Source organism: Embiotoca jacksoni, unplaced genomic scaffold (genome assembly GCF_022577435.1).
Source record: "Embiotoca jacksoni isolate LCO1_2020_lvr unplaced genomic scaffold, fEmbJac1.0.p SCAF_13, whole genome shotgun sequence".
Classification (NCBI taxonomy): Eukaryota; Metazoa; Chordata; class Actinopteri; family Embiotocidae; genus Embiotoca; species Embiotoca jacksoni.
Genome location: NW_027185263.1, coordinates 4118814 through 4134823, shown reverse-complemented (window position 1 = coordinate 4134823; position 16010 = coordinate 4118814). Strand labels below are relative to the sequence as shown.

The 16010-nt window shown below is 47.2% G+C and overlaps 1 protein-coding gene across 1 annotated transcript; it reads left to right on the top strand.

Moving 5' to 3' along the window:
* The first annotated feature begins 78 nt into the window (after positions 1–78).
* Positions 79–15426, top strand: gemin5 (gem (nuclear organelle) associated protein 5). The gene is made up of 26 exons (XM_069145957.1): positions 79–336; positions 938–1092; positions 2560–2741; positions 3335–3486; positions 3632–3730; positions 3845–3977; positions 4652–4817; positions 5326–5538; positions 6324–6409; positions 7056–7138; positions 8565–8701; positions 9079–9152; positions 9380–9561; positions 10291–10430; positions 10588–10759; positions 10848–11093; positions 11191–11373; positions 11842–11937; positions 12131–12268; positions 12391–12538; positions 12808–12927; positions 13082–13292; positions 13401–13658; positions 13783–13945; positions 14530–15023; positions 15339–15426. The coding sequence occupies exons 1-26, from the start codon at positions 195–197 to the stop codon at positions 15342–15344; spliced, it is 4179 nt and encodes a 1392-aa protein (XP_069002058.1). The 5' UTR covers positions 79–194; the 3' UTR covers positions 15345–15426.
* The last annotated feature ends 584 nt before the right edge of the window (positions 15427–16010 follow it).

Below are 16010 nucleotides of genomic sequence, written 5' to 3'. Positions count from 1 at the left end.
GAAAAAAAAAAAAACTCGACGCGGTTTTTACCCTTCTGGCTTCCCGTACTCGAAAACCGGCACGACACCACGCTGCCCGTACGGCCGTTAAGTGTTGTCGCTACGACGGTCCGGGTAACATGTGAGAAGTTTGGATTTGGTTTTCTCACTTTAAAATATCTCTATATCTATATATTTAAACCGACAGAGGCGCCATGCACGAAAGGTCGCTTCCCGCGTCTCCCAACTGGTACTGCTCGCGCTGCAGTGACGTCAGTAGCAGCGGTTTACTGGGAGTGGGAGCCAAATACATCATCTACTTGATTGACGTGTCCGCGTCCTCCTGCAGGGTCGTAGGTGAGTCTGCTGGCACCGCTGGCCATCACACGCACACACACACACACAAACACAGCCATTCGTCTTTAAGTGCCTGCACCCCCCCCAAAAAAAATTAAAAAAAAATTGGTTTTAAACGCAGGTAAAAGTCACGTGTGTGGACCAAATCATTTCAGGTGAGATCCAGTTGAAAAAGAAACCCAATATAACAACATCTGGCTGGGTTCATTTCCTCCCTGAAACACGTGGTGATGCTGAGTTGCACATATTTTCCTTTCTTCTGCACAAATTCGTCCCACTGATCAGAATGAATGAAGCTTCTTCAGATGGGACATTAGGCCTCTTACTCTTTTTTAAAAAAAAATAAAATAGTGGCCGAAATCAATGCAGTCCAGTTGAAGATATTTTGACTCTCGGTGTGACTGAATCTCCACAAACACTGGATCCTACAAGTCCTACAATGCACTGCACCGTTAGTTATCTTTATACTCTGAAAGTTAATTTATTTTTAGTTTATTTGTATTTTTTTTTAATGCAAAATTGACTCCTGTGGTACTCATCAATGACCGGTGTCTCTACTAGTAAAATCAGAGATGTATACCTCTTTGTGTGTGCGTTTCAGGCGAGCTGGTGGGCCATAAGGACCTGGTGTCGGGCTTTTCCTTCTGTCAGCACGCAGGGCAGAGTCACATCTGCGTCAGCTCCTCCGGTGACGGCAGCATTCGCTTCTGGGACTCGGAAAGCAAAATCCTAATACGGGAGCATGCAGCTCATCAGGTGAGTGTCAACTGTCCGCGGGGCCCGTTTCACGAAAGCAGATTTAAGATATCCGGGATAAGAGAGAAAAGCCAGGCTTGACCGAGCCCGGTCCGTTCATGGAGAAATGTGCTTACAATCACAGCGAGAATCAGCTTTTAATGAAAACGTACGAGGAGGGAAAGGACAAAATATGTAAATAAAGAAAACACGGCTGCTTTAATGAAGGAGCTCAACAGGTGTGTCAGACGGCAGTGGACTGACTCGACGTGTTGTTTCCGTAAAATCAACATTTACCGAGCACAGATCTGAACTAAAACTGTCATAATTGTATAATTCAAGGAGTTATTGGTAAGAAATCCTCCTTAATGTAGCACATACGCCTGTGGGAAGATAATGAAGATGCGAGATTATTGTTTCGAAGCAAAACGGTGCTTCTAACGGAGCGACAGATACTATTCAAAACACCTGCGCAACTCTATTGTCTGTTTCTAATGATCTCAGTAACTGCACTAAAATATGAATCAAACCCCAAGTAGTAATATAAACAGCAGTCTTTATAAAGCGAAACTTCTATTATTATTTATTTAATAGCAAAAACCTCCCTTTGACGGGGAATAACTGTAAGAAACTGGTTTCAGATCAGAGTAAACAGACTGAAAGGCACCAGGATGAATAGTCCGGTCTGGACCGGGCTAGTTTCACCAGAATAAATCTCCATGGTAACTTATGTGCTTTTGTGAAACCGAACCGAGGCTTAATTAAACCAGGATACCTGGAAAATCCCGGCTTCGTCCCTGATTTAGGTTTTGTGAAACAGGCCCCTGTTCTGTTACATAAACACAACGCATCACGCTGACGCCCCCTGCAGGCGGCTGTCAGCTCTGCAGGGGTTAGGAGGAAAGCAGCTTGTCCGTCGGCTGCACTGTCACACATTTTTGTTTTCACAAATCTGTGCTGTCGCGATGAGATTGTGGACCGTTGACCCGGTCTGGAGAGCGAAAGTGAGCCTGACAGGATATATATATATTTATTTTTTTTACGCTGCAGGAGGACAAACAGCACAACAGATTTCTGCAGCAGCTCAGTGACTCTCTCTCTCGAGGGAATTTCAGATCATTTTGCCATGTCAGAGGGCGCGCTGCTCGTTTACGCTCCATTATGTGCTTCAAATTATGCCGTCAGGCGATAATTGTTGTGTGGTTTTAAAGTGAAAAATGAAAAGCCACAGACTGAGAAAGTGATTTGGTTTGAGATTCAAACCAAAATAATGACAGATCTTTTTTTCAAATTTTTTTATTTTATATAACACAAATAAAGCACGAAACAATCAGGCATACTTAATGCATTTAGTCATTGTTTCTTATGCGTCATACCCTAGTTTAACGATTACAGGTCAAGATACTCGCAATCAGGTGTTTAGGATTTTCTGTGAATGTAGAAAAAGCCATGCAAACGGAAAGAAACCAAACCGTTTCGTCCACGCAGAGCCCCGTCTCGGCGGTGCACTGGTCCCCCGTGGACAAAAACCTGGTGGTGTCGGGCGATGAGAAAGGCGTGGTGGTCTGTCACTGGTACCACACGGGAGACACCGCCAGCTTCTTCCCTGAGCCCAGGACCATCTTCTGCCTCAGCTGCTCGCCGCACATCTGGAACTGTGTGGCTGTCGGGTAAGAAACAACAGAGAACGCCGCTGTAAATACATTCCAACCTTATTTATCCAATGTAATGCGGTTGATGAATGCTAAGCATTCAATTGGATTTTACTTGGCGCTTGTAATATAAGTCATCTGTGGTATGTATGTGGTTTTATTGATTTATTGTCAAAACATAAAGAATCTGCAGTTATGGCCAGAGCCTGAATATCAATATTAGGGAGTAAAACAATGGAAAATTGAATCACAAATGATTTTAAAAACAAAGACAATAATTTCAAATTTACCCAATGCATCTTTTTCAGCATTATATTCTGGATAATGTGTTTTCATATCAGCCATATATCTGTCAGGCTCAAGTTAAAACCACCCAAAGCCAAACTAATGCTTATTTCTACCTACACTTGTTTTTTTTTTTTTTATACTAAACTGTATAAATAAATTCACACCCTCCTCTGATGCACTCTTATAGAAATTTAAAAAAAAAAAAAAGAAAATTTGTCCAAATCTGGAAAAAGCAGAAGACATTCAGTCCAACTAAAGCTTTACCATCAATACAGAAGTGGCGTACAGATATCGGTAATAGTGACTGCACTGTCGTACTGCAGCTACAAAGACGGGATGATCGTGCTGATCGACGTGAGCAGGAAAGGCGAGGTGATGCACCGTCTCCGTGGACACGACGACGAGATCCACTCGCTGGCGTGGGCGCCGCTGGCCAATGAGGACGCCCTCCACACCAGACCCGAGGACAGCGAAGGTAGCAGCGTCCAGCCGGCGTCCACGGTTCTGTTGCAGGGAATTCCTCAATGCAGCAGCAGCCGGTTTCTTCCTTAAGTGTTGAATTTTGCACGAATTGAAAAAAAGTTTCGTCGGGAATATAAGATGTCGTGTTCACTCCTCAGCAACTAACGGAGTGTCGGCTGGAGAGGAGAAGGGCTGCTATCTCGCGTCTGGGAGCAAAGACCAGACGGTGAGGATCTGGAGCACAGCGAAGGGAAAAGGTGAGGGCAGCCCAGCATTAATCATCAAAAAAAGATGAAAAAAAAGGTCTTCGGAATCGGCCGGCGCCATATTGGTTCTTCCGTTTTGTAAATCCTCCCCGCGTCCCCTCGCAGGTGTGATGACTCTGAAGCTGCCCTACGTCAAGAGAAGAGGCTCCGCCGTCGACCCCGGAGTCAAAGAGAGACTCTGGCTCAACGTGCACTGGCCGAAGGGACGAGCGACGCAGCTCGTGTCCAGCTGCTTCAGGTACGCACACATCGTCTCAATCGGGGAACATGATAGCAGCTGAGCACACGTCAGCAGTGCTGAATCAAATTTTTTTTTTTTTTTTTTAATGATGGCATCAGATTGTTCTGTAGTTTCAATCGTTTTCCAAAACAAATACACGTTGTTGTTTTTTTTTTACATTGTTTTCTTGAATAGCAGATGTTTTCTCCACAGAGACGGAAGCTGATGGTGTTTTTCTGTATTTATGACTCATGACATTGTCTCATTGTTTGCAAAGAGAGTCAATGTAAGATTATTATTATTATTATTATTATTATTATTATAATAGAGTTGAAGGAGAGACTGTAATTCCTTTTTAGAGCTTTTTTTCTTTTTTTTTTTTAGCTGGACATTTATTTCTCGAGTGTCTCCTGGAAAAATGTCAACAATAAACAAAACTAAATACATAACGTAACAAAGCTATTAAAATGTATGAAGGACATGTTGTCCATCAGCTCACACTTCGGTTAAAGTTATAGTTTAATCTGTCCATCTGTATTTGTTCCGGGAACTTGCGTTGATAATGATAATAAACACACACACACACACACACACACACACACACACACACACAGAGGTGCAGAACCAGTTCACCTCGATGTGCTTTAATGAGCTGCGTGCTTGTGTTGTATTTTTTTTGTGCGTGTCCTCAGCGGTGAGTTGGTGATGTGGGACCTGAGCCGGGCCGGCAAGCAGAGGTGGACTCTGTTCGGCACCTCTTCAGACAGTCAGAACCACAGTCGGATCGTCTTCAACATGAGTTCCTTTCAGCTGCCGGACGGCAAAGAGCTGCTCGTCAGCACCTCCATGGACCGAGAGGTGGGTCCCCTCTCTCTGTGGGCCGCCTCGTAACGGAGAGGTTCGGTGTTCCGCTCGGCTTGGAATCGCCCGCCGCTCGTTCGAGATTTCTGAGGCTCAGTTACCGAAATTAGGAGCCCGGTCATTCACTGTGGGATATATTTCAAACACAGAACGCCTCTGCTTGGTCAAAAAGGGTATTTTGGTTGAATGACCACATTTTGAATTCATGTTTTTAAATTGGTGGTCAAACAAAGCAACCCTGTTGGCAACGCTAAACTCTGCAGAGCAAAACCTTTTGGAATTTGTTTTGTAGATGTCCCATCGATTAGGAGCTCAAAGAAATAGTTTGAGGTTCAATATTACACTTTCATGACTTTTCAGTAGATATGAAGCTCCAGCCAGCAGCTGCTTAGCTTAGCTAAAACAAAGATGACAAATGTTTTGATTTATTAATCTGTATAAAAAAAACAATGAGTAAAGTTTTGCAAAGCAGTTATATGTTGTATTTGTGTGCTCATGTTTCCAGATGAAGTGCTGGGACCTGGCCTCTCTGGAGTGCTGCTGGACTCTGCCCACCCTCGGCGGCTTCGTCTACGCCCTGACCTTCTCCCCCGTGGGCACCGGGTGTCTGGCGCTGGGCGTCGGCGACAGCATGATCCGGGTGTGGAACACGCTGACCACTCAGAACCAGTACGACACCAGGACCTTCTGGCAGGGCATCAAGTCCAAGGTCACAGCGGTGAGAACGTTTTTCACAGCAAAATGAACTAACTTTGATTTGTTTTGTTGTTTTTCCCGAGCATTAATGTGTAGTTAAGCTATAGATATCTAACGGTACATAACCCACTATATACCTCCAATTAGATGTCTTCCATATTTAAATCTGTGTCTTATGCTCTTAGTGTTTTGTTCTCAGAGCAGTGGGGTAAAAGACAACACACACACACAAAAAGACACTTTTCTGCTTTTTTAAAAACAAACTTTCTTTGGATTATAATTTCAAACAAAACGTATAAAGATTGTATTCATGAAATAATTTCTGCCTAATGTCTGCATTTTAATAAATTCTCCATCTAAGCTAATGATAAGAACACAAACTCTCCCGTTGGTCACTTGCAGCCAAAGAATTCAGGAGACATTTGTGATTTTGCTGTAACCCGGGCTGTAAGTTAGGTTAGGTTAGGTTAGGTTAGGTAGTTACTTTATTAATCCCCAAGGGGGAAATTTTTCGCTACAGCAGCATACAGGAAGTAATAAGATAATAATAGAATAATAAAAAGCAATAAAATAGCAGTAAAAAATAAATTAAAAAAATTAAATATAAAATACACAGTATATACAGTATATCAGTTTCCACATCGATTAAATTTGACTTTAATCTCCAAACTTCTGTCACGTCTGAGTCCGATGAGAGAGGCTGAAATATATCAGGCATTTAGCTTTTACTCCCCTCAGAAAACTCTCAGATGGCACAAAGGAAGCTCTCCAGATAAAACGCACTGAGCAACTTGTCGTTATTTGCAGCTGGCCTGGCACCCGACAAAAGAAGGATCCTTGTCTTTCGGAACAGATGATGGGAAAGTTGGTATCTACGAAGTCTTTTCAAACAAGTAAGTAATGTTAACTGTTCCAGTGGTGCATCACTCCACCTTCATGTTTTTAACCTACTGCGTATAACAGCATTTTTAAAATCTACTACAGTGTACAGATCTGATGCTGTTCTTTTGTTTTGAGACTGATTAAACAACCTCTAGTTCACATCAGCTTCTATTTGTTGGTGGTGTTGCACATGAAATTCATAAAATTCACACTCCTCTGCTGCTTGTTTCATGCTGATTGACAGTAGCCAACAAAAGCAGTGAGGGAAAAAAAAAAAGTATTATATGCAAACGTGAATCGGTAAATACATGCCTGTTCTATTGTTCTATGAAAAAAAAATGTTAGACTTCAGAAATACACGGAAGTAATCATAACTTGTGTTTATTTACAAGAAAAATCCTCCTTTAAAATAATATCAAATATCTTTTTTTTTTTTTTTAAAGCGAAACGGAAATGATTGTTGAGATTTTTCAGTTGCACTTTGACTTTGGGAACTTTACTGAAAGTCATTAAAGCTAATCTTGTTTTTTTTTCCCCGCTGGGAGCTTTGTGGATTCTTCCCATAATCCCTCAAGACTCCCTGAACTGCATTTTCCCCGCCGCTGGCCACGTCACCTGTCCCTGACGGGGCATTTGTTCTGCTTCATCTCCTCTCAGGCCTCCTCACATATCGAGCTCCTATCACCGGAAAACAGTGTACACATTGGCCTGGGGACCCCCAGTTCCCCCGATGTCATTCGGTAAGTTTCCTAATGAACTCTGAGCAAACTGCTGCTGTTTACTCCGAAACGCTCTGACCCAGCAAAAAAACAACATCAACAAAAAAAAAAACGTCAACGTCGAAAAAGCAGCGAGTTAACAAAAAAAAAAAAAAAAAAAGCCCAAACATCTCCGTGCGCCCGTTTTATAATCGACTCCGTAATTGAATGAGCCGAGAAAACACTCGCCGCTCACCGCCGCTTCACTTTCAGCAGCTCGCGGGGAAATCAAGACGTAGGAAGTTTAATTCTACCAGCTGGCGGCAGATGACATCTTGATTAGCGCATCGCTCACTCCTTTCCGAAGCCGTAAAAACGTAATTGTTGCCGTGCCAACGATCCGCTGATGGTTTCCTAAACGAACAAAAGGAGCCGCTAATTTGTTTCAACTGCAGCCGTGGCGGCGGTCCAAGTTCTGTTCCCGGAGCTCTGATTGGTTCAGATCGTCACGGTGATTTCCAGTCGGTGTGCAGAGTGAATCGGGACCAGCTGCTTCCTCTGCTTCTCATGACCGTCCCCCCCCTGTTTCTTCTTTACATTTGAGTCCTCGACATACTCGGTGCTCAAAGTAAGCCAAGCGTTTTAGACCAGCAGCTCCTTTTATACGTAACACAGAAGGATGTGAACCGCAGTTGTCATAGATACAGCATCTTTGTAAGGAGAGGTGTCACTGAGGATCTTTAAAATGTTACATGTTAAAGCGTGTGTGTGTGTGTGTGTGTGTGTTTTTCCGCTGGACGTCCAGAGTACGACGTGTTCCAAAGGTTCAAGTTACAGTTGCCAGTACAAATTTAGAGGAAGCTTAATTGTGCGTAAATACTCATAAAAAAAAAATCCCTGAAGTGTCAAATCTACTGTTACAGAGCTGCATATACACGCCAGTCAAAGTTAACCAGGATGAGCTTTGTGTGTGTGTGTGTGTGTGTGTGTGTGTGTGTGTGTGTGCGTGTGTGTGTGTGTGTGAGAATTAATCTGCAAATTTCCCCCCAAAAAAACCAAATCTGACCACATGTATCTAAAACCCTGTGGACAAATTGTCTCTAAAAAAAAAAAAGGCTGTAAATGAGGTTTTTATAGAAGGAAACCATTAGATCCCATTAGATAGCAAATATTCAGTGTTATTGTCAAAATAAGTATTCCGCGACATTAAGGCCACAGTTGGAAACCAAAACTCTTGATTGAAATGCAGAATGACAATAATAATCTTTTGGAGCTTTAAAACACAGCTACATTTACATACCAGGAAATTTGGGATCTCGTTAGTCGTAATGAAATACCAAAACCGTCATTAACTTGCCGAGCCAGAAAAATGTAACTGTGTGTGTGTGTGTGTGTGTGTGTGTGTGTGTGTGTGTGTGTGTGTGTGTGTGTGTGTGTGTGTGTGTGTGTGTGTGTGTGGGGTGTTCAGGTGCAGCAGGAGGGAAGCCGACCTACAGTCTGTACAGCTGCGCCGGCGAAGGCGTCATCCTGCAGCACGATCCATCGAAGCTGAGCGGAGAGGCGTCGGACATCGACAAGCTCATCAAAGACACCAACAACATCAAGGTGGGAGGAGTCTTCATGTGGTGATGATGATGATGGTGATGATGATGATGGTGATGATGTAATCAAACAGGTCATTTAACCTGCAGTCTGCATCACGTCATTGTAAGTTAAATACATGCTTTTTGGTGTGTGTGTGAACCGCACGGCGTGATATTAAAGCAACAGCACAGAGTCTTTAGAAACCCTTTTGAGGAACCAGAGTCGCATGTCGGTGGCGATAAAAGCCGACAAACGCACCCGGGAAATTCACATGATCGGTTCACAGCTTCATTGGAAATCTTGGTGAGCCGCTGCCGACGGTTTGTTTCCCGTTTGCTGCTGAATGTGAATCGGGCTGATTTGAATATGTCATGAAGGTGAGCTTTGCTTCCCAACAGCACAAGCTGTCTCCTCACACCGACCTCAGCTGGAAGCCAGATGGGAAAGTGGTTGCCATCGGCAACGAGGACGGGTGAGTGAAGAGTCGGGGCGTGACCCACGTAATAACACACCGTCAGGCTGTGGTAGTCCTGGAGGAAGAGGAGGAGGAGGATGGGGGGGGGCAAACTGTCCACTGACTGTGGAGTCGGCAGATTAATGGATTTGGTTGTGTGTGAACTGTTGCATTATATTCTGTATTATCGAGGATCCCCGCGCTTCTTCTCTCGCTAATGTCCGACCCGTCGCTCTCCGCCGCAGGTGTATCGACGTGTTTCAGGCCCCCAGTCTGAAGCTGCTGTGCAGCATCCAGCAGCACCACAAGATCATCAACACGCTGCGGTGGCACCACGACCACGGCTCCCCCCCCGAGCTGCACTGTCTGCTGGCCTCGGGCTCCTGCAACGCCGTCGTCTACGTGCACGACCTCCGCTCCGTCATAGGTGGGAGGAGTCCTCCGTTTTATCCACCGAGTTTCCCAACAAACATTATTTATGAGAGCTTAAGATTGTAGTTGGTTGTAAGGATTTTTTTTTTTTTTTTTTTTTTTTTTAGCAAGAATGCTTCAAGTTAGAATAACCTCATTTAGGAGCTGAAGTCAAATCAAGTTCATCTTAATAAATCCAAGGGGCTTTCTTAACCTCAAAGTTGAAATGATACGAGGTAAGGAGCTAGTTTTTATTTTTTTTTAATCCAGAAATAGACTCATCACTTCCTTGCTCTTTTTTTTTTTTCCACAGTTTTTTTTTTCCGGTAGACTGAGAATCTTACAGAATACCGTTTCTATCTAAAAAAAAACAACAAAAAAAACCAGCCAAGAATTCAAATGTTAGTTTTGTGACTCGCAGCGTCGTTAAGACGGTTAGAAATGTACGTTTGAACATAAACGGCTTTTAGAACGTATCTGAATTTTAGAACTCATTAAACGCCAGCAGCTACTGACTTTGACAGAAGTCGTGTTTCATCTGACAGCAGCTGATTCACTTTTACTTCTCCTACACAAAATGTCACTGCAACGAACGTAAAGAAAAGCAGAGCGTTCTCGCTCACCGAGAAAAAAAAAAATCACACCACGTCCGCGACCCCCAGCCGTTACTTCGGGGTCGCGTCTCAGACGTGGAACATTTGCTGGGTTTGGTCGGTGTCGGCATCAGTGTCGCGCTTCTGTGCAGAGACGCCCCCGGACAGCCCCGCCGTGCTGACGGAGCCGTACCGCAGGTTGTGCGGTCACACGGCTAAAATCACCGGCATGGCCTGGAGTCCACACCACAGCGCCCGGCTGGTCACCGCCTCGTACGACGGCACGGCCCAGGTCAGTGCGTTCGTTTGTTTTTGAGTTTGGGTTTTGTTGGGAGTCCTTCGAGCGGCTTTTTGTGGACGGGATTCACCGGGGTGCGTCTGCTCTGGGCCGGGGGGAGGGGGAGGGAGGGGGCCCGGGGACGTTGTTGAACCAGTTTCGGTGCGTTTAGGTGTGGGACGTGCTGGAGGAGGCGGCCGTCTCGAACTACCGAGGCCACGCCGGTTACCTGCTGTGCGTGGACTGGTCGCCCGTCGACCCCGACGTGATCTGGACCGGCGGGAAGGACTTCACCGTGCAGGAGTGGAACATCTCCAAACAGGAGTTCACGAAGCCCCCCAAAGGTGATCCATCTGTCTCTCGAGAGCACCGTGACACTCTTGCCTTCTGGGTGCAGCCGGGCCGGTGTGTAACGCGTGCTCGTCCTCTCAGGGAAGAAGATGGCGGACCTGAGGGAGAAGAAGAAGACCAACCCCAAGCAGAAGAAGGGCAACAAGAAGGCGACGGGAGGCGGAGGGTCCGCGTCGCCGGAGGCGAACGGAGAGCCGGCTGCGGGGGGCGCGAAAGCGGCGACGCGACAGGAGCTGTCCGGGGAAGACGAGAGGGAGGGAGTCGTCGTCGTCGGCGCGACGACGAGCGGCCCGGCGACGAGCGGCCCGGCGACGCCGCCGCCGCCAGGTAGCCGAGCGCAAAGCAGCAGATTTCAGAAGGAGATCCGCTTCCCGTGGTTTCAAGCCATAAAATAGATTTTGTGTTTTTTTTTTTTTTTTTTCAGCCACTTCTGAGATGCAAAGAAAATCCTCCGCTGCTGTAAAGAGTAAAGAAAAGCCAGACTCCAACGTGCTGAAGAAGAAGAAGCCTCGCTCCATGCTGCCCCTCAGCACCTCCATGGACCACCGGCCCAAAGAGGAGCTGCTGCGGGACTGCATCACTCTGGCGTCCGTCAGGCACGACGACGGTGAGACCCGCCAGTCGGCTAAATGTGTTGTCAGAGGTTTGATCAGGAACTTTTAACATTCAGGCATTCTTCCATCGGGGGAGGGGGAGGGAGGGGGGGGGGCGATGTAACAGAGTGTCGCTGCTAATGTGACAAGGAATTGTTGTAAAATATGAAGGTTAACTTTCTGAGAACGGAGCAAATCACTTCAAGTCAATAATTTAAGCAAAAATATTTTATTTTGACATTTCCTGTTTGGCTCATTTATGTCTACACCTCATTTACAAGTAAAACGAGGGCTTATAAGAAAGTGTGTGTGTGTGTGTGTGTGTGTGTGTGTGTGTGTGTGTGTGTGTGTGTGTAAAAGCGACCAGTGTGGACGTAATGTGTGAACTGAGCGTGGTTAAGGTTAGGTTTTCTCAATGCGTTGTATTTACGGGGATTGTGTGTGTGTGTGTGTGTGTGTGTGTGTGCGTGTGCGTGTTCCAGCGCCCCCTGCAGGCTGCGTCCCAGGCCGAGGAGACCACATCCATCTGGGCCTGTTCGCTGACAGACAGGCTCTGTATCACATGTTTGAGGCAGAAGGTGTGTAGTTTTTTTTTTTTTTTTTCTTGAATCAACGCTGTGACAGTAGAAATGTTTTTTTTTTTTTTTTATTATTATTATTATTTTATCAGTAGTTAGTGTTCAGCTCCTGGAACGAGCTTCAGCTGGAGGAGCTTCTTCAGGTGTTCTCCGAGGAGCGGTTAACCCTGCTGTGTCCGCGTTGCCTTTTCAGAGGAGGGCCACGTGGAGGCGGGCCACTACGACTCGGTCGTGTACCTGCGGCTGTGGAGCGGAGACCTGCAGGGGGCGCTGCAGCTCGCCACGGAGCGAGGGGAGCTGAACGACCACCTGCTCTCCGTCGCCCCCATGGGTAAACCACCCGAATGTGGATGCCCGTTGGAATTTAAACCGGGCTCTGGCACGAAACCAGCTCGACCCGAAAGAGACGAATTTAACGCGAACCTCTTCTGGCTCCCTTTGCTCCCCTCTCAGCCGGGTTCGAGGTGTGGAGCCGGGCGGCGGAGGCCTTCGTCAAGCAGCTCTGTCTGCAGGAGCAGTACCTGAAGGCAGCGTCCCACCTGCTGTCAATCAACAAAGTGTACGAGGCCGTCGACCTGCTGCGCTCTCACAAGCTCTACAGGTGCTCGTCTTTCTTTTTTTTTTTTTAATAGACACGCGTGGATTTCCTTCTGAAGGACTTTGCAGCATTTTTCGAAAAAAAAAAAAAAAAAAAAAAAAAAAAACTTCAACATTTATACTTCAAAGACTGAGTACACGACTTGAAATGTCGCTGAGGGCTTCTGTTTCCGGGTGATGTTTGTTCATGCTTTAACAGAACAGTGTGTGTGTATGTGTGTGTGTGTGTGTGTGTGTGTGTGTGTGTGTGTGTGTGTGTGTGTTTTATGTCAGGGAGGCCATAGCTCTGGTCAAAGCCAGGCTGCCAGCGGACGAACCCGCGCTGAAGGAGCTGTACACCTGTTGGGCCGCCATGCTGGAGAAAGACGGACATTTCTCCGCAGCTGCTAAATGGTGAGAACTGACAGGATCCGGGAAATATTCGTACACAGCTCCGCCTTTTTTTTTTTTTTTTTTTTTTTTGTCTTCTTCCGTTTCCTTTCCTGGCTAAACCAGCTTTCGGTGTGTCCCGTCGAAATCTTGTTCATTTGACCCCCCCGTCCCCCAGTCACCTCGCCGCCGGCGCCAGCTTCGATGCAGCCAAAGTGATCGCCAGGAAGAACGACGTGTCGTCGCTGAGGGCGGCGGCCGGCCTTGCCAGGATCTCGGGGGAGGCGGCCCTGGCTCAGTCGCTGGCGCTGCGCTGCGCTAGAGACCTGGCGGCCGCTCAGGACTGGGTCGGAGCGGACGAAGTCCTCGACTCGCAGGACTGCCTGCTGGTCAGTGCACGACTGGGTTTTAAACATCGAAATGGTCGCGGCCGTTCACGCGCGGTCAACAACGGCATAAAAAAGACTTGAACCCGGCTGCTTCGACCCCCTCCACAGGTCCACAGGCTGCACCTCTGCGTCGCCGAGCTGCTGGCCGCGATGCTGCAGGACGTCATCCCCCCGGCTCCCTGCGTCTCCGGCCACCCGTGGGCGCCGCCGGGGAGACGTCGCATCCTGGACCACGCGAGAGACGTTTGGGAGGAGCGGTTCGGCGTTTCCCGCGAGTCGGCGGGACACCGCGGCGCCCGGGCGCTCCTGCAGGAGCTGAAGTCCGCCGAGAGCCCGACGCCCAGCGCCAACATTCCCCTCAGACAGGTGCCGATCCAATACGACCTAAACGGAACCGGAGTCTTTTCTTCAGGGACACCGCCTGAAGACGTGGGTTTTTTTTTTTTTTTGTCTCTTGACTCTGTCCGTCCGGTTGTCTCTCCATCTCCAGGTCCTGCTGTACTCTTCCCTCCACCTGACCCGCGCCGTGCTCAGCTGGTTGCTGGACGATGACGGACAGCTGACGAAGGAGCTGTGGCAGGCGGCGGCCTGGCCGAGAGACGCCGGACACTTCTGGGTTTCTGCAGAACTCTGCAGGCTGCTGTTCCCTGACGGTGCGTCTGCTTTTCTAATGAAACCGGCTCTTCGTTTTTTTTTTTTTTTTTTTTTTTTTTTACCATTTCCATCTTAAATGCAGTCAGAATAAATAATGTAATGAAATATACAGGCAGTATCTAAGTGTCAAGTGTAAAAGAAAAAAAAAGTATATTTAAAGACCTTGAGGATTTCTGTTGGAGTTGATTTGGTGACACCCCGCGGTGATGGCTGGTGTGATAGTTTGTAATCGAGGAATTATTGAACTGAACTGAACTTTTGGAGGAAACTGCAACTTAAGAACTCGGATGCCGTTTTTCAAGAAAATGATCCAACAGCAGTTTCATCGGGAAATGACCAACGTTTTGTTGAATTTTCTGTTTTATATCACTTCAAAGTGAATATCTTTGGGCTCTGTCCCATTTCTCAGACATCACCTAATTCTTTTTTTTTTTTTACAACTAAACAACTCATTAATAGCAATAAAATAAAAATGAATCAATAAAGACAATCAATATTTGCACCAATAATATTTTCTGAGCTGTAACTACAGTTATCAAAGCTCCACCTGTATTTATTTCTCTTCCTCTCTTCGTCGGGTCAGGTGACGTCAGTGTCTGTTCCACGAAACACCCCAAAACCCTCCACCCCGCCGAAGAAGAAGACAAAGCCGCCGCCAGCAGTCTGCAGGCGTTCGTCCATTACCACCGTCTGTACGAACGCTGGTGGAGGAGCTCGGCGGGCAGCCAGCCGACCCAGAACGGACCGTCCCCCCCGGCGGCCGAGGACGAGGCGAAGGACCGGGCGCTGAACGGAGGACCGTCGGGGTCGGGAGGGAGCGTCTGCCCGGTGGCCGGGAGGCTCCACGAGCTGGACTTCGACGCGTCGCTCCTGCTGTCCGAGGCTCACGCTGCCTATCAGCTCACCCACAGGTCCGTGAGGGAGATCCAGGAGCGGCTGGCCGCCATGGTGCTGCGGCACAGCCGAGTCCAGGGAGGGCAGCCCGAGCCTGGGGAGAAACGGGACGACGGCCCCCCCGGCCACTCCCGCCGCCGGAGAGACGTCGGACAGACGGGACTCGGCCGATGCTGGGAAAAGGTGAGGGCGGTTATTGATTATCGACTTAGTTGTCCAATTTAAAAATGAGTGATGTTCGAGTTTGATTTTTTAATTTTTTTCAGAGCCATAAATTTATAATTCAGACCACCGCTAAGTAAGATTTCATTTAAAAAAAAAAGAAAAAAAAAAAGGACGTTGTGGGGTGTTTTTCTTTAGCACCACCACGAGTGGGACTCCAGCGGTTTTGAGAGAGGCTTCGGATCATACCGGCGCAGCTCACGACTTTCCCTTTAGCCTCAGCACGTTTAGCACGGTCACTGTTAGCATTCAGCCAACTGCATTTCTTCCCCTCAGCACTGAGGACCAGGAGACTCTGATGTCTTTGTCCGCCAAGATGACCACGTATCAGAAAGAACTGGCTGACCTGCCCAACACCATCAAGGTACAACTCTCCACACAACAACGCATCGCCCCCCCCCCCGGGGGGCTTCAAATGACCTCGCGTTGAAGAAAATGATTAGAAGCAAGTTATGCTCAAGAGGACAAATAGTTGTAAATGCGTCCTTTCAGGGGGAAAAAAAAAAAGTTATCATCGTTAGCATCCATCACATTTCATTACCCGAAAGAGATCACATCCAGTTTGAACTACAGTCAACCAGATATCAAGTCCGATATTTGGAGAGAATATATATATATTTTTTTTTTTAAATCTAGACGCCATCGTTTTTCAATCCATTCACCCTCTTTACCTGCGCGGATTCGGTGACTTCTCTGTTTGTATGTTCAACTGAAATAAGACTCGAGCCTCGTCAACAGAAGCCACCGGCGCCACCCGACTACTATGGCCTTGTGTGTTTCAGATGTACCCTCACCCGGATGTTGTTGAATGTAGCCTGGTTCTCCTGCACCTCGGCAAGTCCTCGGCGCCTCCCTCCGGTTCCCTCCAACAAGAGGCCAAAGACCTGCTCCACAAATACGGAACCAGCCCCTCCGTCCTGAAAGCCTCCCAGCGACTCCTCTCCTGAA

What these genes read in the sequence shown, in the direction of transcription:
- gemin5 (XM_069145957.1), top strand. Translation starts at nt 195, where the DNA reads ATGCACGAAAGGTCGCTTCCCGCGTCTCCCAACTGGTACTGCTCGCGC. An exon ending in AGTTCCCCCGATGTCATTCG is followed by an intron (nt 7,139 to 8,564) that starts GTAAGTTTCCTA and finishes TGGGGTGTTCAG; the next exon opens with GTGCAGCAGGAGGGAAGCCG. An exon ending in GCCATCGGCAACGAGGACGG is followed by an intron (nt 9,153 to 9,379) that starts GTGAGTGAAGAG and finishes TCTCCGCCGCAG; the next exon opens with GTGTATCGACGTGTTTCAGG.